The sequence below is a fragment of the Dromiciops gliroides genome, chromosome 2, assembly GCF_019393635.1.
Source record: "Dromiciops gliroides isolate mDroGli1 chromosome 2, mDroGli1.pri, whole genome shotgun sequence".
Lineage (NCBI taxonomy): Eukaryota > Metazoa > Chordata > Mammalia > Microbiotheria > Microbiotheriidae > Dromiciops > Dromiciops gliroides.
In genome coordinates, this window is record NC_057862.1 from 433733775 (window position 1) to 433760995 (window position 27221).

Below are 27221 nucleotides of genomic sequence, written 5' to 3' on the forward strand. Positions count from 1 at the left end.
CTGTAAAAGGAGGGGCTATATTAGGTGATTCCTAGGGTCTGTCTCTTCCATAGTTTACAAGATGTGATTGTCTTCTACCTTCCTTTTGCAAGGTATTCCCTGTCTCAAGAGAAGACTTGAGTTTCCTGGCTTTCCATGTCAAGAAAGTAACCAAGTCAAAAATCATTAAAATATTGCCTGTGTGAAGACCATGTCCAAAAGAGGCAAAACTAGCCTATGAATTTTAGGACCAACAGGTCAAGCCTTCTAAGTCTTAGCCTGAATCTACTCATGCTTAAGTCCTCCAGACAGGCAATGAGGACATGGAGAATTGTATTACAAACTTGGCCCCTTTAGATCCCAAGAAATAGGGGAAAGTCTTTACCACATCATCATAGGGATCTCCACATGCTGAAATCTCATAAATGTAGAAGGCTATAGAAAGGAATGGGACAAAGCATTTTCCCAAAGGAAAGAAGTCAAACACAAACTTACCTAAACACGGCACATATCTGTGGAAAGAGAAAGAAATACTTGAGTGACATCATTTGATGAAAAAGAAATTGCCTTTGGGAGCAAAATCATTACAACTGAAACCACATAGCAAAATCGCTCCTGCAAAGGGTAAGGAGGCAAATTCATCCTCACATAACCCAAAGAAGGTTTCCTATGATATTCCCACACACACTCCCACCTATGAGCAGAGGAAAGAATTTTGATGAATATCACTGAGGGTGGAGCCAAGATGGCATAGGAAAGACATTAAATGCACAGAGCTTCTGATATGATTACCCCCCAAATAGCAATAAAAGAACCCCTGGAGCAGAAAAAAACACAAAAATACAGGCTGAGATTATTTTTCCAGCCATAGACAGATTAAAGGGGACCATGCTGGGTGGCAAATAAAGTCCAACCCCATGATGGTGCCGACAGAGATCCCAGGCACACTGTACCAGAAGAACTTAATCCAGGAGCCTCTGAATCATCTGCAGCACCAGTGTCTTCTGGAACTGAGCTTGCAGTCGGGTGAGAGGGCTGAACAGCTGGCCAGAGGCGGGGTGGGGGGGGGGGAAAGTGCAGGGATGTCAGTGGGACATAGGGAGGAATTCAGCTGTCCCACCCCACTGGTGAACCAGGAAGAAATCCTGAGAAGCAGGAGGCCCAGGTGGGGGTGGGCCACAGGATCATCGAAGAAGCTAAGTACCACAGCACAGAAAGCTTTGCTGGTTGGTTATTTAGTAAATTGGCTTGAGGTTATTTATCTTCAGACCAGAGAGCAGGCCAGGCAAGAGAAAAACCTTCCCTCCCTCAAACCAAAACACCTGGGACCCTCTGAAGCTGGGGATAGTAGTGTAGCCTAGAAGTAGGGCCCCCTACTGGGGAGTTAAAAGTCAAGTAAAAGACAGCAAGATGAGCAAGCAAAGAAAGTTGAGAATTATAGAAAGTTTCTTCAGTGACAAGGAAGATCAAGGTGCATCCTCAGAAGAGGAAAACAACCTCAGGGCCCCTACATCCAAAGATTCCAAGATAAATATCACTGAGGCTTTACCTGGTTAAAATACAATACCTAATAATAATAATAAGTTGAGCTGTTGCTAGATAGGTATAATAAAAGAACTGTATACCAGTAGGAATGGAGAACACTGACCTTGCCTCTATAGGTTATATTTTATACTGGCTCAAATTCATTCATAGATAAGCCAGAGAGGATGTTGGGGGTATGACTAAAAGTAAGGTAGTTCTCTATAAGAGAAAGCTTTGATCTCATTTATTAGAGACTAGTAAGAACCATTTCAATTTATATACATTCTGCTTTGAGATATCTATTTCTGGATATTGAGCTGAGATCTGAGAAACCTACCTTTTGTACGGACTTCAAGCACTGTATAGGGCATGGTCAAAGTCCTGAGAATTTTCTTGAATTCTTCCATGCCTTTGTTGTCCTCCTCTATTCTTCTGACTGTAGAGTTAAAATTTAAGTAATTTGATTTTTTTTTCTAAGACCTTGATGAAAATGCAGAGAAAAACATGTTCCTATATGAAGAACTTGTTAAGTCACACATACCAGCCTATGTACAGAATCTCTATGATCCCTGTTAAGGTTATTAAGAAACTGATCTATTGTTGTTGTTATTATTAATAATGTAGTAGCAATTATAATAGTCATAGTATTAGTATTTTCCATTTGCCTAGCATGTTGAATTCTTTTTAATTTTTTTAATTTTTTTTTTTTGGTGGGGTAATAAGGGTTAAGTGACTTGCCCATGGTCACACAGCTACTTAAGTGTCAAGTATCTGAGACCGGATTTGAACTCAGGTCCTCCTGAATCCAGAGCTTGTGCTTTATCCACTGTGCCACCTAGCTGCCCCCAACATGTTGAAATTTTTAAAGGAATTGCTTCATTTAGGCATTTTAGTGGAGGGAAAATTAGTCAAGCAAATTATTTGATTCATTTGCTTGATTCAAACATACTGATTAATAAACTAACATGAAAAGAAAAGACTTCACACAAGCAGGCATCTGTATATTTTTTCATGCTATGTGTTTAAAATTACATCTGATCCCTACTTTGCTGCCTTTGATACACATCATGCCCCATTAGTCACTATTTAAACTATAATGCAAGTGAGATAAAGTTATGTAAAGGGCTTTATAGCCCTTAAAGTTCTCTATAAATGTCAGCTATTTCTATTGATATTAATTCAAAATTAGGTTTGGCACAGAAATTCATTACATTATGTCCTTTATCCAATTACTGTAACATGTTGTTAATTATCTACTTCACAAACTACTTCAAGGACTGGTGGTTTTGTACCCCTCCACGAAAGCAAATTACAATCCCTTGAACAGGAGAAGGTTTTGGAGAGTTACCAAGACTGAAAAGATCATCACCCTGCAGCCAACATGGTGATGAATCTCTTTGAACTTAGCTAGGCTAGATAACATAGCCTATCACTGGGCCTTTCTATATTCATAAACCTTTACAATTATGGTAAGGCTTGTCAGAGTCTATGTTGTAAACATCATCACGACCCAGTGTTACTTCAAATCATGATGAGAAATCAAAAATAACATTCTCTCTCTCTCTCTCTCACACACACACACACACACACACACACACACACACACACACACACACACCATATACATTTTTCAGTTATTTTTTAGTCATGTCCAAGTCTCTGTGATTCCATTTGGAGTTTTCTTGGAAAAATACTGAAGTAGTTTGCCATTTCTTTCTCCAGCTCATTTTACAGATGAACTGAGGCAAACAGGGTTAAATGACTTGCCCAGGGCTATAGCTAGTAAGTGTCAGAGGCCAGATTTAAACTCAGGAAGATGAGTCTTCCTGACTCCAGGTCTGGCACTTTATCCAATGTACCACCTAGCTACCCCGCATATCCATATACATACATATAAATGCATGTATGTTATTTACATGTATGTGTTACATATGTACATCTACTTATATGCATCGTGTGAAAGAGAAATATGTAGGATCGATTTGTATTTGTTGTGTTGACTAGATGATTATTAATCTTCTGATTCCCACTAGACCCTAATCTGTTCCCCAGAACTTCAGACAGTTCCATAATTGCTGCTAGTGCCTTCTCTCTGAGAGCACCTTCTATATATTCTGTATGTAGATTATTTATATATAACGATTTGCATCTTGGCTTCCCCATTTGAATGTGAACTCTTTGAGGGGAAGAAGGGCTAGGAAGTCCTTAGTACAATGTCTGGCACATAGTAAGTGCTTAATAAATGCTTGGACAGCCAGTTGACTGATTAGTTTCTTGATAGTGTGTTTATTAATGATGATCTGTTGTTATACCTCATTCCAACTTTGAATGAATAAGATACATACCATAGTGGGCACATGCCATTTTCTCCCGGGAATCAATGTTCCTCAAGCAAAAGAGGATGTAGTTGTCATAATCAGTTTCCATCACAGAGAATGTATACAAGGAAGACACTGAGGGAACTAGAGAAGAAGCCATAAGGAAAGGCTTAAATTCTTGTTCAAAATTGGAAGCAATCTAAAACATTTGGGGTGCTGCTTCAAAATCATTCTAACTTTCCCCCATCAAGTCCACAAGGGTAAGGAATACCTCACTAAGAGTTACAAAGGAAAACTCTTTGGTTCTTATTCTCTTTATCCCCTCCCATCTTGCCCTCTCCTTGGCTTGCAGTTCCTATAACTTCTGTTGATTCAACAATGCCTCCTAACTTTCTAAAGGCATACCTAACCCAGGAATTAGAACCCAGAAGCAAAAGCTTCATGACAGGTCCTACCCCTTAATACCCCTCCACATGTCAGCCTTCTAGGTCAATGTTCCCAAGATTTCAAATCATTACTTTCAATAGATCATCATTTCATAAAGATTCTGAGCTGGAAGGTTGTCCAGTCTAGTCCCATGATTTCAAAGATATTCAAACTGAGACCAACACAAGGGAAATGACTCTCCAAAGGTCCAGAAATTAACTAGCAGGCCAGGGATAAAAACATAGTTCCTCAAAGTTTGAATCTGAAAAATTATTTCTATTACTGTATGTTGATAATAATATCATAAATAGAAAAGTACATATCACAGCTCTGGCAAGAAAGAACCTCAATATTTTATTTCCCAGCTCTGTTCTGGGAAAAACCTGTTCACATTTTAGATTTGGAATCAAGTTCTATGTTTGAGATCAAAGTTCAATAATTAATACTAGGACACCTCCCCCCAATAGCATATTTTCCAAATTTATCTTTTACCTTTCCATTTATAAAAGCAAGATCCACTTCATTTTCGACCTCATCTCCAACCTCAATACACACCAAAGCAATGAGGTCTTTGTGTGGCCAATCATATCATCTGCCACCTTTCTAACTTTATTGTTTACTACTTATGGAAGTTTTTTCTTAAACAGTTTAACAATAAATTTTAAATTGACATATCACTATCATTTCTTTTCATCTTATAAAAAGAACCCAGTCATCAGTATAGGTTTAATTGGTGGACTTTCCAAAAAAAAAAAAAAAAAGAGTAAGAGCCCTTTTCATCTTTTGTTGAGTATGGGAGAATATGCTTCCTTTCTGGATCACCATGCAAACAGGGGCTATATGAACAGTATTTGGAGTCATGACTTGGTGATACCTACTGTTGATCTCAAATTCAGCGGATTTTGCAGTTTTCTTTGCAAGAAACTTCTTCTCAACACACTTGTCAGTCCTGAAAAGTCAATTAGATTAATCAATCTTTTCTCAGACCCCACTTTTTATGAATCAAATACCAGGCCTGAAAGGAAAAATAGCACAGGTAGTCTGGAGAGCTCATACTACACCTGAACCAATTGGGAAACAAAGAAAATCTAAGAGGATCTTGTTATTTTCATCTCCTAGAAGCAAGTGGCCAGTTAAGTGAGTCAAATCAATACTATTCAATAAATAGTTATTAAGGGTTTATTATTCACAAGGCACTATACCTGGTGGTGAGATTGAATTCAACTCTTCTTTTCTTGATAAATTAAATAATAGCCCATTAAGTCAGAAAATTGTATATGTTTAAATAGACTCTTAATGAAAAACAAATCATCGGAAGCATTTCATGCCTTATAAAACAATCAGGTGATTTACTGGATGTGGGAAACTCTTTAGCTTTAGGGCAGGTTCAAGACACAAGAGTTCCCTATTTCCTCTCTAGGTACTATCCTCCAGCTATGAAAATGAAAATCTAATTTTGAAGGTGCCAAAATCATGCCTACATTTTCAGGATCATTTCCTTTGGGGGTTTTTTTGCCACCTACAGGAGCCAAGCACCACTTCCTGACTCCTACCAGTTTTAGCCAAATGGCTCTTTGCACTGATTTCTTTTTATTCCACCTAAAAGTCCTAGAAGTCAAATTGCCCTCCTCATTGATACAGTAAGGAAGTGGCAAGTCCACCATTTGTATTCTGGTGCTTTTCATCATTTTGACAAGGACCTCTACCTATGACTAGAAGCAGTTGTGTCAGAGGCTCAGGAAAGGGCTACTAAAACCTTATTAAGGGAATAAGTCTTGATCCCCTTTGGACTAAATTTTACTTTAGATCCGTGCCATGGTCTCTGAGCTTTATAGCCTTTGTTGCTTTGTTGCTTTGTTTCCAACATTACCCCCAGAACATATCTGTTCAACCAATCACCTTCAAATTTCTCTCAAAGCTATAATTCGCTGTTCCCTGATTCATTACTTTCTTTGATCATCTTAGGAGTATGTAGTACTTACTTTTCTAACACATCCAGTTCCAGATTGCCTTCAGGAGTAAGGTTCACTTCCTTAATGTCCATGTCCAACAAGGGAATTGGGAAGTCCATGGCCTTTACTTCTTGTCTGAGATACCATCGCCCTACAATCTATGGAGAATATACGCATGAAACTCCACTTCAGGGCTCCCAGACATAGCTACCCACTTTCCTACTGCCCCTGCCATATCCTTCACCAGCCCTGAAGACTTTTAACTCCAAGATTCATGGCATTGGCCTGAGTCTAAAAGAATTAATGATAGATTTAGGAGGCTCCAATTAACACTGATCCCAATCTATTATATACCATAGTTGTTGTCACATGCATAAACAGGAATTTATATGCCCAAGGAAATTCTATTCTTTTCAATTTTTAAAAAAAATTTTTGTGGGGCAATGAGGATTAAGTGACTTGTCCAGGGTCACACAGCTATTAAGTGTCAAGTGTTTGAGGCTGGATTTGAACTCAAGACCTCTTGAATGCAGGGCTGTTGCTTTATCCACCATGATACCTAACTTCCCCCCTATTCTTTTCAATTTATAGAATCAACCCATCTGAGGGCATCCCCATCATTTTAACTATTAGGAAATATCTTGTGTGATAACATTCAATAATTTATACAATAGGAAAAAGATGTGTGTCAATCATGTAAGAAAGTAAGAGATAAGAAATTGTTGCACTAGGACCCGCAAATTGTAAAAAGAAAAAAAAAAAAGCCCTAAGGGAGGCCTCAGCATATGCTGGAGAAATTGCCCATGGCAATTCTATGGGATAATATGGAACAAGAATAATGTAAGAGGAGAAGTCAGAGATGCTGTGATGATGGAAGTAATTCCTACATTAATCACAAGTCTATTAACTATTGTAGGATTATAGATATTATTGCAGAATAATTCAGGGGAAATGTACAAATATTCATATGTCTCACACAAGATAACAAAGGAAAAGAAGTAAAAGAAAAGATGAGCTTCCAAGTGTGGAAAACAGTGAGGTTGTTGAAAAGAGAGAAGTCCATGGCCCCTTCTAGTTTGCTCTCAGGTGAGCTATTCAACCCCAGCTACACTATAACTGTGGCACAGACAAAAACAAACTTCTCTGAATGACAGAGGCAAGAATGAAAACTGCTCTTCTGAAAAGATAGTCCTATTCACATGAACCTGCTTCAATGGCCCTAGAAAGCAAATGGCTTGATTTGGGAGAAGTCACATCTTCAAAAATACCCTGAGCCCAGTCTAAAGGCTAAGTATTACAGAAAGGGGCAAAAAAAGAGAGTTGACAAAGAGGGAATAATAGAAAGGAAAAAGAGCTCCCAGTGGTGTGAACCCCTGTTCTAGGGACATAATCATAGTTCTCCCAGGGATAAATACCATTTCTGTGATGTGTACTCATCTCCCCTGTAATCAATGCTACTTTATGGGAAGAGTATCTCTAAACATGCTTTACATACTCACTATGGAAGAGTGTCTCTAAATATGCTCTTCCCTCCCAATTCTAGCATACTCACTCCCCAGGTAGAGGAAACCTCTTTATAAAACCCCTCAAAACCATCTTAGAAAATGGAAAATCTCAGGGGGGCAGATAGGTAGCACAGGGGATAAAGCACTGGCCCTGGATTCAGGAGTACCTGAGTTCAAATCCGGACTCAGACACTTGATACTTACTAGCTGTGTGACCCTGGGCAAGTCACTTAACCCTCATTGCCCCACAAAAAGGAAAAAAACTGGAAAATCTCTCACTATTTAACCAAGATTTTAAAAAATCTTGTTGGGAGGTAAAATCACAAGTTGATGTATAGTCTCAAATTTGAAAGAGAATTTCGGAAGTTAATACAGTTACAAGATACTGCTCAAGTGGTAATTGGGCCCTTCTTTGAAGATTACCAGGGAGGGGGAGCTCACTACCTCCAAAAACAGTCCACCGAACTATGGGACACATTATAATTGTAAGTGAGTCTTCCCTTAACTCAAGTCTACAATTGTCTCTAATAGGTAGGGAAGGGAAAAGTCCCTATAATAGACAAAGGAATTGTTTTCCTCAAACTCTAGGAAGCATTGTCCTCTCAAAATTTGATTCACCTTCTCAACCCTCTTTCTGTCCTGGCCCATCACTAAGAGTGACACTGTCCCAGAACATCCCACTTAAACCTGCTTTCACCAACTCTTACCTTTTCAACCACTAAATCTTTCTTGGAGGAGATGTTTTCAATGGCCTGGATGGCACCAATGAGGGCCAATCCAACAGCGAGCAGAAGAAATTTCATGATCGCAGCTATTGGATCTCACTTTTCTGAGGTCTGAAGAGAGTGATGATGGATGAATCACCTAAGCACAGCCTTATTTATAGAACAGGAGTGTGGGTTGTACCAGGGCAATGCCGTGCTACCCTCCCCACCACGAGCCTGATTCCTCGAAGCCCAAATAGTCCAGCTGGCAAGGCTTGGATGGCATTGTCACCCAGAAAAACAAAAGTTCCTTCCAAAGATAATGACACTCATTTTCCTTTAAGTACCTAACAGGAAAGAGATTCCATGGTCAAACCTGGCAGAATGGAACTCAGTCTTACAAAATGGACCCCTGATCAATTCTTGGTAGAAGATGTATTGGGGAGGGGAGTGGAACTGGGTGCCAGGCTGGCAGAAAATGACAACTATATTTCTATGAGCTCAAGTATTGTGAAATACTGTCTAAATGATGAGGCGGGGGGAGAGAGAGTTCTTAGAGACATGCCCCAAACAATGATGAGGAAGAAATACTCCAGCAACCAACCAGTATTCCTAAGAAGCATGTTATTTCATCACTGCCAAAATCTTTTGGCCTTCATCCCAAGAGACCTGACTTGGATTGATGAGAAACACAAGGGACACACACCATCCTCTTCATTAAATCACAGGGTTTCCCTACTGGTAAACCCTTCTCAAAATTCCTTCCCTAGTAAATCTCTTATGACTACCTCCAGTTCCAGACATGCCATTATTTTGTTTCTCTACATTGATATGAAGTTTCCATTGTAATTTGAATTTTTTCACTTTCTTTTGAATCACTTTTTTTTTTTTTGGTGGGGCAATGAGCGTCAAGGGACTTGTCCAGAGTCACACAGCTAGTAAGTGTCAAGTGTCTGAGGCCATGTCCAATTTCTTTTTGCCAAGTCAGTTTATTTTATTTTTCATGACTTCTCTGGGTGTGACTTGTCCTATTTCCCTATTTAGTTTATAAGCTCCTTGAGAGCAAGAAGCCTAGCTTTCATGACATTAACCTCCTTACTGCTCCTTGCACAAGTGAATACATCTCCAAATTCCAGGTGTTTTAAGTGACTGTCCCACTTGCCTGGAATTCTTTCCTTTCTCATCTCTACCTCCTGACTTCCCTGGCTTCCTTAAAGCCCTAACTAAAACACCACCTACCACAAAAAGACATTAGTGTTCTCCCTTAAAACTAGTCCCTAATGCTAGTGCCTTAACTTTGTTAATTATCTCCAATTTATCCTGTACATATCTTGTTTGTCCAAGATGTCTGCATGTTGTCTCCCCCATTTGACTGTGAGCTCCTTGAGAGCAGGGACTGACTTTTGTCTTCTTTGAATCCCCAGAATTTAGGACAGTGCTTGGCACATAGTAATTGTCTAATGAATGCTTGTTGACTGACTATCATATTCACGACTCATTTTCCGTAGGCAAGGGCAAATATCTCAGGAGGTAATCAAGACCTGGAAATCAATCTGCATGGTGTGCTTTTTGGTTCAGGAACTGGCCCAGTTGATTCCTGGAAGGATGACCAATCTATTTCTGTTATTGAGAAGGAGACAAATAGGGCCCTTTACCCTCAAGTTTGTGTGGTATTTATTACCTTACTGACAAGGCATATGCTTCTCATACATGTTTCACCCTTACTCATGGGATTTTGCTCTAGGATTAGGGAAATCCCACAGGTTCATGTATGTTTGTCTTATTTCCTTACTTAGATTATATACTTCTTTAGGGGGAAAAACCATATAATATCATACCACACCTCCTAGTATAAGCTGGATAAGATTCTGAGGTCTCCTTATCTCCTACCAGAGCCCTTCCTTGATAAGTTCCTACTCCCTCCCAGGACCACTCCCTCATATGTTATTGAAGGTGGATCAGAGTACAGAAAGCTAAGATGAAGAGCCACTAGGTCATTTAGATTTTCCAAATTTTTTCATATGGGTAGGAATCAATTGGAATATGGCCAAGGTTGGGGGTCTTTACCCATAAAGTAGCACTGAGAAAGACTATCCCATAGCCTCAAAAAAACAATTTAATTGTGACCATTTAAAAGTGCAATCAGTCAAGAGAATGTGAATAACTCCAGTATCCACCCCCAGCAGAAGAAATAAGTGAATGTCCTATTGAAAGTTGGTTAAGAGCTTCCTTTCAATATATAAAGGGAAATTCTGTGGGTTTTCTTTAAAGTCACTCATATGGTTTATGGTTTCTCACTGGTCACAATGTAATATAGCTCATGAGCATCTACACATTAGTTGTATAACCTTGGACTTCTTGGAGAAGTTATGTGACCTCTCTGGTGTACTCTGGACTGCTACCACTCCACATGTTGCATGTGGAATATAACACTTATCTTGATCTCTCAGGGTGTCATGATAATAAGTGAAGTCATAGGAGATCACCTCTAGAGTCTCCAAACCCTTTCTTCTGAGGAGTTTCCAGCCTAGCAATCATTATAATAACCAATCCTTTACTTTTTTCCCCCTAGCTTCTTTCCTGTGTTAGGATTAGATCCAAGATATGATTAATGATTATAAAGCTGTGAATATATTCCTTCAGACTTAACTTGTGTGCTTCTTCTAGGTAAATTATAATTTCTCTATCACTGGAAATCATAACACCTTTGTTCTTGTAGCTATGCTTATTACTTGGAATTTCAAGTTTCCTGGGTGGGGACAGAAGGAAAAGGTTGGGTTTAGCTCAGTCCTTTTTTCATTGAAGAAAAAGCCAGAAGTCCAAGCATAATGCAAGAAAGGACCAGTGTGGGATTCCATTCTTATCTTAAAACTAAGCAACTGAATTTTAAAAGTAAATAAGATGCATCCCACTTTTATAATGCCAATGGGCACCTATGAAAATACACTGTATAATATTATCTCTGAGACATACTTTCTCTACAATAAACAGCCTTTAGGTGGCAGTGGTGTATCTTACTACTATGTATCATAGCATAAAAAGTGGGGAATGTAGAGCCACAAGACCCAGCTTCAAATCTCAGATTTGCCACTTATGAGCTATGACTTCAATCTAGTGGTCGAACCTCTCTGAGCTGAGCCTCAAGTCTCCTTTATCTTCTCAATGAATGGAATGATGTCTAAGGTAACTTTTGGCTTTAAATCCATGTCCCTAAGACCAAGGGTTAAACTCAAATAGATCAGGCCATTAAACTGTGCATCAGGATCCCTGCTGGCCATATCTTCACTTAGAAAGCCACATGTCAATATTATCTTTGTTTTGTTGTATTTTTATTGTATATTTTCTAATTACATGTTTTTTTGGTGCATGGCAATGAGGGTTAAGTGACTTGATCAGGGTCACACAACTAGCAAGTATCAAATGTTTGAGGCCGGATTTGAACTCAGGTACTCCTGAATCCAGAACTGGTGCTTTATCCACTGCACCACATAGCTGCCCCCTGTAATTACATTTTAATGTGGCTTAAATGGTAGTCAGGCACAATGCAGGCTGCATGGTCGGCCTGCTGACCTCAAGTTAGACATCTCTGCCCTAAAACAAAGTATTGGTCCAATTTTCTCTTTTCAACCAGCCATGCAAGCATCAGAGAGGTACAGCCTTCAACATTTTACAGGAACTACTCTTGTCTTTCAACCTTTGAAAGTCTAGATCTCTAGAAATCCTATAGAAGTGTACCTAAGAAACCAAATAAAAAGTAATAGAACTAAAGCTAAAAAACTCAGGAGAAAAAAGCTTATTCTTTGTTAATTTATTTTGTCTTCTTTTGTTCAAATGTATGGTATATCATAGGAAAGATTTATGTGTAATTTACTTTTTTATTTGCACGCCTATTTGACTGTTTTTGTTGATATTTCAGTTTTTAATGAGATTCATGATTATGTCAGTGTGAAAAACACCCTATATCAAGGCAGATCAATACCTGCCCTGTAACTTATATATAGTCTCAGAGAGTTGCATTGTAAAATGAGAAGCCTGAACAGTGACATGTTCAGGTTCACATAGCAATCCATGAGAGGCAACATTTAAACCCTCCAATCTTCCTGGCCCCAAAGCCTGCACTATGCAACCCATAAAATAAGAGTACACCTGCAAAAAGGCCTAATTTGGAAGTGGATTGCCTAGTTTTGAAATGTGGCTTTACCGATGACTGTCTGTGAAACTTTAAGCAAGGCATGGCCTCCTGTTCCTCAACTGTCCATGGGATTAGACTATGTCATTGCTAGGGCCCGTCCAGTTCCAAAGCAATTGCCTATGATCTCTGCCCTAAAAGGGGAAATGGAGAAAAGAGTTGGGACACCAGAGATCATGTGATGATAAACATATAATAAAATAATAATTTAAATGAAGGAACAGGGTGCCTCTGAGTCAGCTGTCCTAGCTTTTTCCCTCACCAAAGGAGATTTCAGCAAACAGACTGAGCCAAGTGTGGTTATTGCATAGTTTATGTAGCATCTGAAGAAAGTGTTAGGAAGGGGGTGGGGAGATGGCAGGGAAGGAGAAGCATATTCAGAGTCCAGGCACATGGAACTGCTTCTCAGCAGGAGACAGGACCAAGGATTTCATAGGTAGGCTGAGGTCAAGTGAAGGAATCAGCTTCCCCTAGAAAAGAGCAAACAGAACTCAGTGGTGGGTTGTTGGGATTGTATTAAAGAATAGGATGGGGGACTTTCACTAAGCCAACCCTAGGACATTAGAGGCTAACACCATTTGGAGAAGACCACTTACCCTATACCCTTCCTGGAACACAGTCATCTGCAGAAACAAAAGAATACATAGATCCATTTAACAAATGCAGTTACCACAACATATCTCCTTAAATGGCCAACATTTTGAATGTGAGGTTAATAGCAGCTTAAATTTTACCAGTGGCTTCTGTTTGCAGAGGACTTTAAAAACTCTCTCAACAATTCTTGCTGGTGGTTAATATGACTATTATCCCCATTATATAGATGAAGAAATTGACTCAGAAAGATCCAGAGAGATCATGGGATCATGTATTTAAAGGAAATCTTAGAGGTCATCAAGTCCAATCTCTCCATTTTAAAGATGAAGAAATTGTCTATTTTCCCCACTTTAAAGTTGAGGAAACTGAGGCAAACAGAGGCTAAGTGACTTTCCCAAGGGCACAAAGCTAAGAAATGTCTGAAATTTGAACTCAGTTCTTCCTGATTCAAGGACCAGGGTTCTAGTCACTCTACCCTCCATTCATGTCCAAGCTCAAACAGGTAGCAGGGCAAGCATTTGAATTAAGGTCTTATCATTCTGTACCTGATGAATTTTGTACTGTACCACACTACCACAAATTAGAAAGGAGAAGCTAGGACTTGACATAAACACAAGAGAAATCAGAAAATCCATCTTTGTTACCCTCCATTTCAGGCAAGAGGACTTTTGTCTTGTCTAGTCCTTTGCTGTGAACAAATTCTCTAAACAACTTCAAGGCTTCAGGATTAATAGCTGTACTTCGACCTGTAATGGCAAGTCAGAGTGAATGAATGCAGTACTGCTATCTCTAGGAAGTACTCTGCTCAGAAAAGAAATAGAGGAATTGATGTCTAAGTATTATTTCTACTGTCTCTTGGAAGAGCCTCATGGGCATACCCAGGAAGTTTTAAAATCCAAAATCTCTCCCTCTTTCCCCTCCCCACTATTCCTGAGAAAGAGGTGGGTTAGCTACTGCTATGGAGAAACTTTTAACCTTTTCAGGGAAATGCCCCAAATTGAAGATCACTAGCATCATAAATAATTGTATTTGGAGAGGCCTAGAGATAATTTTGCCTAGCTCTCAACTTTCAGTAATGTATTGTCTTCATTTTACAGGTGAGGTAATCTGTATTTAAATTCTACCAGACCAAAATCCTATTTCCATGAAAGCTACTTTCTCAGGAAGATGACTCGGTGTCTCCATGTGTTCTCTAAAGAAAACAATGCTCTTATGATCTCACTATGATGAATTCTCTGTAATTAATGTTCCCAAACAGCCAGGTCTTTCCTGATCCTATGCTCTGAAGTGACTTATTGAGAGCAGAGCAAGTAAAGAAGATTCCTGGTTATTTATGTATGCCAACCAGAAAGCCTTAGATACTCCATCGAGCTCCCAAATCAATGGAAGGGGATCTGGCATATTCTTGTGCCAAAGCCATCATCCAGGGGAGTCAAATATGTAATTAAGAAATCGTTGAAGGCCTATAATTATTTATGCTGGCAGATTCCAAGTACCTATTAAGTGTCTAAAAGAATAGGCTTTTCAGAACTGTGATTTGAATTTATCTGAATTCTAACAGCCTATATGAACTACATCAGAATGTTACTAATATGAACTCTGTTCTGTCAGCAGTATCCAAAGGTTGCCATAATACATACCCATAAGTTGCATCATTATGATGTCTTTTCCATTCATCCTGCTTTCTATATATGCTATCATGTGGTCTTTTATAAATATGTCTATTAACCCAATAGTCTGCTTTCCCCCTGTGAAGGAGAAAAAGAAAAACATCCACTTTACATTTATACAATGTAGAGCCATGGCAAGTACACAGTTCCTTCTACTTAGGAGGTGCTTGACAAAGGTTTAAAGTTGCATCTCATTTGTAAGTTAATCTCTGAATTTGTTGAAAATGTGATCTGGCCGTTTTAAGAAGTCAAGTTGTGAAATGGTTAGGAGGTACTAAATGTTTCACCAAGAAAACAAGAACTAGAGGAACTAGAGGACCTAAGGAATTAGGCTGAGACAAGCAAACTGCTTCCAGGTTCAAAGGTCAATCAGGGGCCTTTCCCATGTTCTTCTAGAAGGCAAGAGAGAGAGAGAGAGAGAGAGAGAGAGAGAGAGAGAGAGAGAGAGAGAGAGCATGGAACTGAGAACTTCACACAGAGTAAACTAGAGATTGCCATAGGAAAAGTCTATTTATCCCTTCAGCTCTATCTGCTTAAGAGCTGATGCTAAGGTGGTCCACAGGATGATAGTCAAAGAGCCAGGGGGATTCAGTACATTGCAAGCAAGTGAAAAAAGGTATTAGTAATCAGAGAACAGGCTTCAGTTCAGCAAAGCAACACGGAGTGTGTTTAGTATTTAGAAATGTTCTCTTAAGGATCTTGATCTGTTTCTATGATCTTGAGCTCTTAACATTTTTTAAAGTGTGGCCTGGGCTTAAGTCCTGCCCCTGACACAAACTGGATTGATGAGCCTGGGCAAGTTAATTTCAGTTCTCTACACATTTGCCTTTTTTGAAGGCGAGCTGCACTGACAGAGGGAATTCCTTCACCTGGGAGTTTCCTATACCAGTGAAAGCACATGTACAGTCCCTATCCTTTTTAAATCTTTAAAAGGATTCACAAAAGAATTCCTCTAATGATCAAGTTCCTCTTGTACAATTAAGTTAGTAAAATTATTTTTATAAAAGATTCATTTTAAACAATTTTGAGGATGTGCCTAAATCATCACCAATTTTTGCCTGGGTGTTATTTCACCTCTACTTGAGAGTTAATGCCATGTAGAGATAGAACCAGGAATTCTAGTGCCTCTGAAATATTCAAATTTGGGAGACTTGCTCCTGGATCTGGGGACTGAGAAGACACCTTGGGACCCAAGGACCCTTGGGAAGAAAGACTCCACAACAGTACTCCACAGAGAGGAAAAAGACTAATCGTTTGATCACCTCCACAGGTGGAAACTTGAAGGGAACATATCCTGGGGAGGTTTTAGAGGGGATTGGTCAGATAGCCAAACTGTTTTATGGGAGGCCCTGCCTAGCTTCTCAATCTTCTTCCTGTTCCCCATGTCCAGTGATTCTGTCAGTCCTATCTCACAAACATATCTGGCAGGTATCACAACATAATTTCTTCACAATAAACCTTCTTTCTGGAAACAGAAATCCCATGAAGCATTTCTATTTCTAGCACTAGTTTCTGTTTCAGTGAATAGCAATAAAAATATAATTCAAACCAATGCATGCTTTACACTTTGCAGAGCTCTTTCTTCATGACAACACTGGGAAATACTACAGCACATATCACCACCTCCCATTTCTCAGAAGCCAACCTAGTGTACAATTCAGTAGATGCCGTGGAAAATGTCAGCTAAACTGTGGCTCTTAGCTCTGGATCACAGTTAGCTATGGGTTCCCAACCTCTGCTTTATCATTAAGCATACTACATTTGTAATCTAACCTCAGGCTGGGATTCCTGACCTTGCCAATTTAATCTGGCATGGTTGAGTCACTTACAGGTTGTCATTTTCCCAGGTTCCTTTGTTTTCTCTAGAGTTAATTTAATTTCTTCACACCGCCCATTCCTTCTAAAAAACAAAATATCCATTAATGAGATTTCTATATAAAATGTGTTTCTTATTTTTTTCAGGGCAAAGAGGGTTAAGTGACTTGCCCAGGGTCACACAGCTAGTAAGTCTCAAGGGTCTGAAGCCAAATTTGAACTCAGGTCCTCCTAAATCTAGGGCCAGTGCTTTATCCATCGTGCCACCTAGCTTCCCCAAAATGTCTTACTGGAGAATTATTATAATAATAACTATAGCCCAAAATGACACAGTACTCAATGCTAATACCTTACCTCTATTGATTATTTCCACTCTATCCACTACGCCACCAAGCTGCCCCACAAAGACTGTCTTTTACCCTGCTTTATAGCCACAGACCTTAGTACAATGCCTGGCACATAGTCAGTGGGTAATAAATTCTCCTTGTCTGCTTTACAGTTAACAAAGCTCTCTCTGCAACAAAGTCACAATACCAATATCATCACCTGTTTTTTCAGAACTGGAAACTAGGGATTGTTTTCTGCAGCTATACCTACATCTAGTAAGTAGCTGAGAAAGGATTTGACCTAGGGTCTTTCTGACTCAAAGCTCAGCACTCTATACACTATGTCATGTTACTTCCCAGGTACTTTTCCTGTTATGATGCTCAAAAGATGCTTCACCATTTCCTGGAATACTATGATTGGTTGGTTGTTTTCTTGAATTGGCACTGGTCTAGATATTCAATTTGGTCACTTCTGGATAACTGAATCATTACTGTATTAATTTGCTTAGCAAATTATTTTTATAGGCTAAGTGGTAGACTTTAGAGCAAATTATCACACATTTCAAATTACTAGATCCAGTTGAGACCTTGACTACCATTTCCCAAAAACAATTGTACTTTTTTCAGGGAAAGATTAGAAAAGCATGAAATGGTTAGGGTATATTCCCATAAAAAGTATACTTACTGAAGATTTAATTTGAGCTCAATTTTACCATTAGGAAGAGCTTTGATAAAGAAGGGAGGTATTTTCTGATTCCTCTGATCTACAGGAATGTCCATATTTCCAATCCAGGAAATAATATGCCATTTTCCAAGTACCTAGTGTAATAATATTATAATTTTAAAGAATGGTTCATTTTTTGTTTTATTATATGTTTCATGTGTAACAACCAAGATTCTGAATTCCCTTAGACATGTTTTTGAGAACTTTCATTGTTTGATTTGATTATTGACAAAGCTATTTTAAAGTTGTGTTAAGCTCAATTTTGTAGGAAATTTTCCTGGCTGATTACCAGCATCCACACATCAACCCCTGAAAAGACTTCCATTCCATGATTACACCTAGAGGACATCTGAGAAAAGACTTTTAGAGACTTTAAATGAACAGTTTTGTTTTGTTTTTGTTATTTTTTTTTATACACTATCTGTAACATGTATTCTCTGCAAAGGCCCTCCCTTTGCAAGACCAATGTCAAAGCGTTGGTTCATGAGGACAAAAAAGATCGCCCCTCTGGACAAAACTTTCCTCTCTTCCTTTTCTATATTGTTGTTCACATATTATTAGTTAGCAATAGTTATTATATTGTTTTTACTGTTCCGTCAAGGAAACATTTTGTTTCTTGAGGAACAACAGGGGGGACTGTAACGATTGGAATGACGCCACCTGCTGGAGATTTACTGTAGAAGAGTTCTGCCCATGAAGCGAAGGTCTTTGAGGGCAAGACCAGGAGTCTTTTCTTTGGCGTCAGGAAGTGACGCGGGCTAGTGGGAGGATGTTAAGGGCTAAAATTCTAGCTAGTCTGTCTCAAATATCCAATGAGTGGTCGCCAATAAATTATAAGCTTTAGCAAGAGTTAGAGTTTTAAGCATTTATTAAGGAGAATAAGAATTTTGGTAAAGAGAGAGAAAGGCCTAGATTCCTATCTATTAAAGGGAGAGCACATTTCTAGCTCCGCTCTCCACCAGAGTCCAAAGGAAAAAAAGCGCGAGACTGAGCGCCAGTCTCTTCCTTCCTCCTCCCACTAGCCCGCGTCACTTCCTGATGCCAAAGAAAAGACTCCTAGTCTTGCCCTCAAAGACCTTCGCTTCATGGGCAGAACTCTTCTACAGTAAGTCTCCAGCAGGTGGCATCATTCCAATCGTTACACTAGAGAGAGGTAGGGATATGGGAAGCACAGACTGTGAAAATTCTAGATATTGAGACACTGAGAGTCCTGGAAGAAAGGGGGAGAAAAAGAAATAATAGCAATGGGATGGTGAAGGGAATCTACCTATGTTCACAAGTACAGGAAAGAACTAGGAAGGGCGGGAGTTATAGTCAGACCTATGGTCAAGTAGGGTGGACATCAGATCTCTGGGCTGCTGCTAGAAAATGCCAGCAACAACAGTGGCACCTTTACCTTCTCTCATGCAGGTTCCAAAATCAAGAGTCTACAGGACAGGCTCTGACTCACCCTAGGTTTGGGGAAGGGATATATGATTAGGAATAGCACATTCAGGTTCTGATCTTTTCTGAGAGACATAATTGGAGGTGTAAAACAGGTAATGTAATAACATATCTTTGGTTGATTTGGCAGGATCTGAGTTTCTTCTGCTATAGAGAAGAATGAACAGAACCAATCTTCAAGGGCTTTGGACAATACACTACCAAGGTTCATGAGGCTGGTCAGAGCCTCTCTTCAGGGAATTCACATGACAGCATTGGAGGCTTATAGCACACCAAAAAAAGAAGGCTCTAAAAACAGGTGCCTACTAATGAGGATGCTGCCACTAAAATGATTTCTGTAGGGAAGATCTAGGCATGCCAAGAGAATGGTCCACTACCCCACAGTGTCTGCTTCTCAGGATGCTGGCTGGAGGACACTACCTCCAATACTGAGAAATCTTATCAGAGGTAACCAGCTCTCTCCTTTCACAATTAAGAAAGCTCTGTCTTGGGGCAGCTAGGTCGCGCAGTGGATAGAGCACCGGCCCTGGAGTCAGGAGTACCTGAGTTCAAATCCGGCCTCAGACACTTAACACTTACTAGCTGTGTGACCCTGGGCAAGTCACTTAACCCCAATTGCCTCACTAAAAAAAAAAAAAAAAAGAAGAAGAAGAAGGCCCTGTCTTAGTAGCAGAGTTTAAAAAGTTGCCTCTGATTAAAAGATGTCCCTGTTAAATTAACATGTCTCTCTCAGAATTATATGACCACCATATGGTCTAGATTTCTCTGTTGGGTTCTCTGACAAAAACCTACTACAGTGTCACAAACCAGACTGACCCTTTCTCTTACCCTCTCTGGTGCAACTTCATTTATCACTTCTCCTTGGACCAACACCTATTCCAAACTTCCTGAGGACTGCTAATAACTATGCCCTCACCTTACCCATAGCATCTACAAGATGTCACCATGGTCCCTGTGGCAACATGCCCAAACTACAGTTTTCTAAGAGAAAGTAAGTAGGTTCTCATAAACTAATGTTTCTAAAGCAAATCTACAAAATCCAAGTAATGGTCAAAATGGAATTGAAGTTCTAAAGGCCAATGAGCCAATTAACTGGTTCCCTGAAAATAACAACTTGTGATCCATAGGAAACTAGCTCCATATAGGGGTAGTACTAATTCTGATTAGCTATCAGCAGCAAGAGAATTAGGAATATCACTGCTTCCAGCTTCCAGCTCATTCTGGTCACAGTAGACTTGGAACAAAGTGGGAAAATTCTCACCTTGGAACCTGTCCTATTTCCCTCTCTGACCTTCTCTTCTGTGGGCCCAAGGAGGTCTACCAAATCCATAGTCATGTAATTATGGGTAAGAGGATTTCAGGGTTGTAGAACAGCTTAGAAACAGACTGAGTGGGTTCCTAGGCTGACAATGGCATCTTCTTGCTGGTATATGTCTCTCCCACCCATTCTCCCTCCCCAAAAAAGTAGACTCACCTTTGAAATGTTCTTATCAAAAGTAAAGTATTCCCAGGCATGGATGACTGAGATCAAGAAAATCAAGATTAGTACCTTCATCTTCACAGGGCTATACAATGAATTTTCAGCAGAGAGCCTAGTTATATAAATTGAAAAGACCATGCCCTTCCTCACATTGAGACTCCCTCTTTATATAGCACCCCACATTCAAAGGCACTGAAGAATAACCCTCCTCACATACAATGCCCCAGGCCGTCTTTCAAAGGCGAAGTGATAATACCATTATTTTTGGAAGCAATTGGACAAATGTCTTTATGATTCTTTAATGATAGTTTATTAAAATTCACCTTGAGAATCAACAGGATCTAGTTTTTGGATGCCTGCAATCTTTATAGGTTCTCACAATTGATACTTTTACTGGTGGGAGGCACATTGTAGTCAGAAGGGGGAGTTTTCAAAGGGCTTATACTTTTTGAGTAATAAAGAAAAAAATCAATGACTTCAATTCATTCCTACTCACTTCATTGCCCTACCCCTTAATATCTATGCTTTTTTAAAATAACATTTTATTTCCTCCAATTTCATTTAAAAGAATTTAACATTCTTTCTTCAGTTTTGAGATCCAAATTCTGTCTCCCCTGCCTCCCTAAGACAACAATCAGTCTGATATCGTTTATACATGTGGATTCGTATGCAACATTTCCATATTTGTCATTTAGTGAAAGAACACAGAAAGAGAAAGAAAGGAAGGAAGGAAGGAAGGAAGGAAGGAAGGAAGGAAGGAAGGAAGGAAGGAAGGAAGGAAGGAAGGAAGGAAGGAAGAAAAGAAAGGAAGGAAAGAAGGAAGGAAGAAAGAAAGAGAAGAAAGGAAGAAAAAGAAAGAAGCAAAGAAAGAGAAGGAAGGAAGGCAGAAAGGAAGGGAGGAAGGGAGGGAGGAAGAAAAAAGTAAGAAAGAAAGAATCAAGGAAAGAAAGAGAGAGAGAGAAAGGAGGGAGGAAGCAAGGAGGTAGGAAAAGAAGGAAGGGAGGGAGGGAGGGAAGAAGAAAGAAAGGAAAGAAAGATGGAAGGAAAGAAGGAAAGAAGGAAAGAAAAGCTATCACATGATTTTTCAAGGTTTTTCAGGTGGATTTAAGAATTTCCTGCCATCTGGCATGCATGTCTTCATGAACTCTAAGGTCCATTCACACTGGCTCTTTTATTAATCTTCCCACACAACACTCCATTTCTGAACTCCATGCATTTATATAGGAATTCCCCAACATTGGAGTGTATTCCCTCTTTACCTTGGCCTCTTAGAATCCCTTATTTCCTTCAAAACTCACTTCAAGAGCCATCTTCTACATGAAGCTTTTCATGTTCTCCCCAACTATTATCTTCTCCCCCAAAAAAGTTACTTTATATTTATTTGTTGTATATAAATACATAGTTATGTGGGTATATGGGTCTCTGGGTCATATTCCTTTTTAGATGAGCACAGTAGCACATATGATAAAGACTAGATTTTCATTGGTATGGGGAACTCCCAGATGAACTCTACCAATGTAGGTTGGTACTTCTTTTACAATATCTAGTTTCAAACAGTTTTCTAGAGCCCTGGAGTTTGTGGCTTGCACAGAATCACATAACCAATATGTGTCAAAGGTAGAACTTGAGCCTTGGTCTTCCTGGCTCCAAGGTTAGCTTCCAGTTCTCTACCCTACACTTGCCTCTCTCCGGGACATAGTAAGGACTTTAAAATTCTTGGGGTTTGATATAGATGAAGGATATAAGACTTGAGTTATAGTTCTTCTAAAAACTCCACCATGAACGAGATTCTTCACCTCATATCTGGAAAGAGCTGTTCTCTCAGGTACTCACAACCTCACAGCAGCCATATTTAGTACTGTTTGACAGATAAGGACAATGTAGCCAAATGATTTGGTGAGAATCACTAGAGAGTTGTTACCAAATTAGCACTATGTCTCAGAGGCTCAACATCCCCTTCTCCTAAATTGAAGCTTAAACATGGAATTGTATCATTGTCTTAGCTAGCTAAATCTGCCTGAAACCTTGAATTGAACCCAAGACAATTGAAACTTTGGGTGTTGTGCTCTAAGTCAGTACAATGGCATTATTGTGATGAAAACTGTACCTCTCCTATCAAGTTTCTGGCACTCCACAAAGGTCTCCAGATAAGGGGAAAGGGAGGGAAGAAGAAGGGCAGAGACAATGCTTGGATCCATTGGTTTCAAGAAAAAGAAACAGTGGATAGGGATTTCTGCTCAGTCCAAGGAGGGAAAATGAGGGAGTTAGTGTGGTAGGGTTGGCTTTACTATAAGTTTGAGAGGTATAGACAAGGTACAAGGGCCTTGGACATGACAGAGCATCCCAGACCTCTTAAGGGAAGAGATGCAGTGTTTAGAGCAGATGTTCACAAAGTTCTCCCAAAGGGCAAATCCAACTTGCCTCTTGCTTTTGAATAACCTATGAGTTTCAGAAGGGCAGCATGGCATAATACTGAACATAGAATCAGAGGACCTGAAGTCAAATCCAGCCTGTTCCAGTTACAATTTATGTGATCATGGTTAATTCAATTAAGCACCTGCTTCCTCCATTTGCTTCTCTTTAAAATAAAGAAATTAGACTACATGACCTCAAAAGTCTCTTCCAGATTTAAATTTCTTACCTGGATTTGGTGATCTGCCTCTCACAACTCCAGCCTGACTTCTAGTTGTCTTTGCTTTATTAATGCAAACATTTCAGAAATGAGAATAAATAGTTATTCTGTGGTTTCAGCATTAAGCTCAGCTGCCAATCATAAAATCACAGATTTAGGGCTGGAAATGACCTCAGAGACCATCTCACCTAATCCCCTTATTATATGGATAAAAAAACTGAGGTCACCAGCATGGGGGCAGGGAGATTGGTAACTTGCCCAAGATCATGAATATTGCATCAGAGGTGAAATTTGAAGCCAGGTCCTCTGATGCCAGAGCCAGTGCTCTTTCCACTGTACTTATACTAAGATTCATATCTGTCCATGTCACACCCATTTTGAAATAATTTCTTTTGGTGTTCCCCATTGTCTCTAAGATAAAACACAAACCCATTTCCCTGTCCTTCCAGTCTCTCCACCGTCTCCCAACCATGTTTTGTATCACTCCAATTACAACTCAGTGTTGTAGTAACACTCAACTATTTGCTTTGTCTCAAACTCAACTTCAGTCAATAAACTATTATTAAAAGCCTACACTGTGATAGGCATTTTTCTAAGAGCTTGTGATAAAAAAGAGGCAAAAGATAATCCCTGACCTCAAGGAGCTTATAATCTAATTGATCTATCTCCTATGACTATAATATAATACCTCTTCATCTATGACATCAAAAATCTTTCTCTTCTTTCAAGAGTCAAGTCTGGGGCCACCTATTCCTTTAAGCCTGCATGATCTGTCCATTATTTTTCTCCTCAAAGATTCTTATAGTTCTGTGGGTTCTATTTTAACCACTCTTCTTTCTTTGCTCCTTCCACTGCATAACATACATCTGTAGTTATGTTGTATCCTGCCAAGGGAATATAAGTGCCTTGAGGGTAAGAAGGCATTTTCTTTTTGTCTTTTACCAGCACCTCATGAAAAGGCTTAGGCATAGCAGGTCTTTAATAGATATTTGTTGAATTGAATTGTATCCTAGACCTGGAAGAGCTTCTTTTTTGTCCAATGGGTGTAGCACTACCATGGTACCTGAGTCAGGAAACTCATATATGTTAAGAAAGAAATGGCCTCTTGGATTCCTGAGGTGTCTTTCAGGTGGCCAGGTTTCTTTCATGAGGATCATATGAACACTTTTCTACTAAGAGAGAGACTACCCAGATGGTTTTGAGCCAACCTATAAAAGGTAGGATTGGAAGAATAGCCTTTATCAACACAATTTGCCCTGACAGGAGAAGCCCCAGCTATTCTTTCAACCCTGGTAAGGGCTACTCCCTTGTCACCCCCTTGGCTGCTCTGCACATATCTGACCTTGTCGACCCTTATTCAACTGACTCCAGTGGTTCCTTAGAATCAAATATGAAATCTTTTCTTCAGGGTTCTTTGTAACCTGGCCTCTTCCTTTCTAGCTTTCTTATACTTTACTCACCCCCACATACTGTGTGATCCAGCAGTAATGGCCTCCTTGCTTTTCCTCAGACATGACATTCTAGTTTCCAGCTCTGAGCTTTTCTACTGGTTATTACCCTGCATAGAATGCTTTCCCTCCTCATTTCTGCCTCTTGCCTTTCTTAGATATCTTTATACCCCAGAAAAAATCTCATCTTCTACAGGAAGCCTTTCCAGATACCCCTTAAGGCTAGGGCCCTTGTTCTTTTGATTATTTACAACTTATCTTGTATATATCTTGATTGTGGATTATTGTTTGCATGTTTCTTTACCAATTAGATTCTGAGTTGCTTGAGAATACGGACTTTCCTTTACATTTCTTTATATCCCCAGCTCTTATCAAAGTATGTGCCACAAAGTGGGCACTTAATAAATGCTTGTTGAACTTCAAGGGCAGAGCCAAGATGGTGTAGGAATGGCAGTGAGCTCTCAAACTCATGACATAATTGCTCCAAAAATAATCCAAATAATGCCATAGGACAATTCCTGTAGCAGAAAAATCCATAGAAGCATGTGTTGAAATCATCTTCCAACCAAGGACGTCTTAGAAGGTTGGAAGGAGGGAGCTTCTGAGACAGGAGTGGAGCCCAATCCCACAGTCAGCCTGATACAGATCCAGTTCCAGGAAGGCCTCACCAGAGAAAAAGACCCCCCAAGCCTCTGAATCAGCTACAGCAACAGTGTCATCTGGAACTAAGCTCGCAATCTGGTGAGATGGCTGAGCCCATTCCAGGGGGGACGTTACAGGGGTTTCTGCTGGTGCTGAGGCAGAACGTGGGTTTTTCACCCCTGCTGGGAACCAAGAGATAGACTTGAGTAGCAGTGGCCCAGGTAGGGAAGGGGCACAGGCTTGTTGGAGCTTACAACCACAGCACACAAAGCTGGTTGATTATCAAGTTGGTCTGGGGCCATCTATGGACCAGGGAACAGGCCAGGTGAGTGAAGGACCTGATCCTCCTTAAATCATACCACCTGGGACCTTCTAAAGCTTGGGATAGTGCAGCCTGGAAACAGTACCCCACTTTAAGGAGCTAAAAGTCTAGTAAAAGAAAGGCAAGATGAGCCAACAGAGAAAGGTGAGGACCATAGAAAGTTTCTTCGCTGACAAGGAAGATCAAAGTGCACCCTCAGAGGAAGATGTCAATGTCAGAGCCCCTATATCTAAAGCTTCCAAGAAAATTTGAATTGATCTCAGGACATAGAGATGCTCAAAAAGGACTTTGAAGATAAAGTTAGAGAGGTAGAGGAAAAATGAAAAGAGAAATGAGGGTGATGCAGGAAAGACATGAGAAAAAAGTCAACAGCTTGAAAAGCCAAATTGGCCAAAGGGAAAAGGAGGTATAAAAGCTCTCTGATGAAAATAATAGCCTAAGAATTAGGAGTGACAAATGGAAGCTAGTGACTTTATGAGAAACCAAGACACAATAAAGCAAATCCAAATGGATAAAAAGTAGAGGGCAATGTGAAATATCTTCTTGGAAAAACTGCTGACCTGGAAAATAGGTCCAGGAGAGATAATTTGAAAATGATTGGTCTACCTGAAAACCATGATCAAGGAAGGAGCTTAGACATCATCTTCCAAGAAATTGTCAGGGAAAATTGCCCTGATATTTTAGAAACAGAATATAAAATAGAAATTGAAAGAACCCATCAATCACCTCCTGAAAGAGATCCCAAAAGGAAAACCCCTAGGAATATTATAGCCAAATTCCAGAGCTCTCAGGTCAAGGAGAAAACATTTCAAGTTGCCAAAAAGAAAGAAGTCAAGAACTGTGGAGCCCCAGTCAGGATAGCACAAAATCAAGCATCTTCTACATTAAAGGGCCAGAGGACATGGAATGTAATATTCCAGAGGGCAAAGGAATTGGGAATACAATCAAGAATCACCTACCCAGCAAAACTGTGTATAATCTTTCAGAGGAAAAAATGAGACTTTGATGAAAAAGAGGGCTTTCAGATATTCATGATGAAAAGACCTAAATTGAATGGAAAATTTTATTTTCAAATACAAGACCATAGAGAACCATAAAAAATTGGATTTTGGGGACATTCCTGGGGTCGTGCAGTGGGTGACTGTCTTGTGTCTGAGGCTGGGTTTTGTCTGGGATCCCCCTGGGTCCAGGGTGGATGCTTTGTCACCTAGGTGCCCCCTGATGATATCGTTAGGGATGAATAGAGGGGTGAAGGGAATGCACTGGGGGAGAGGGAAGTACAGAGGTAGCCTGGGGTGAAATACCACATGAAAGAAACAGGAAAGGGCTTATGGAGTGGGGCAAGAGATAAGGGAGGAAAAAATGTGAGCCAGTTGCCCAAGGGCAATAAAAATGGGAATCTCCAATAATGCCATCATGCAATTACATATAGGTTCAAGAGATGAGCAAGGGACAAGTTTGCCTGAAAGAAGCAGCAAGAGTGGAAGGCTTCCCTTAGAAAGCCCGAACATGGTCATAAAAACTAGAA

The 27221-nt window shown here is 39.8% G+C and overlaps 2 protein-coding genes across 2 annotated transcripts in view; both read right to left on the reverse strand.

Moving 5' to 3' along the window:
• Nucleotides 1-274: 274 nt before the first annotated feature.
• LOC122739053 (beta-lactoglobulin-like) lies at nt 275-8507 on the reverse strand. The gene is made up of 6 exons (XM_043980910.1): nt 8412-8507; nt 6230-6357; nt 5126-5196; nt 3849-3965; nt 1841-1939; nt 275-414 (listed from the first exon to the last, which is right to left on the reverse strand). The coding sequence occupies exons 1-6, from the start codon at nt 8505-8507 to the stop codon at nt 275-277; spliced, it is 651 nt and encodes a 216-aa protein (XP_043836845.1).
• A 118-nt stretch (nt 8508-8625) lies between these two features.
• The window catches only part of LOC122739054 (major allergen Can f 1-like), a 42396-nt gene continuing 23800 nt past the window's right edge, over nt 8626-27221 (reverse strand). Inside the window, exon 7 of the mRNA XM_043980911.1 lies at nt 8626-8755. Within this exon, the coding sequence (XP_043836846.1) occupies nt 8626-8755 (130 nt within the window). The remainder of the gene's footprint in view (nt 8756-27221) is intronic.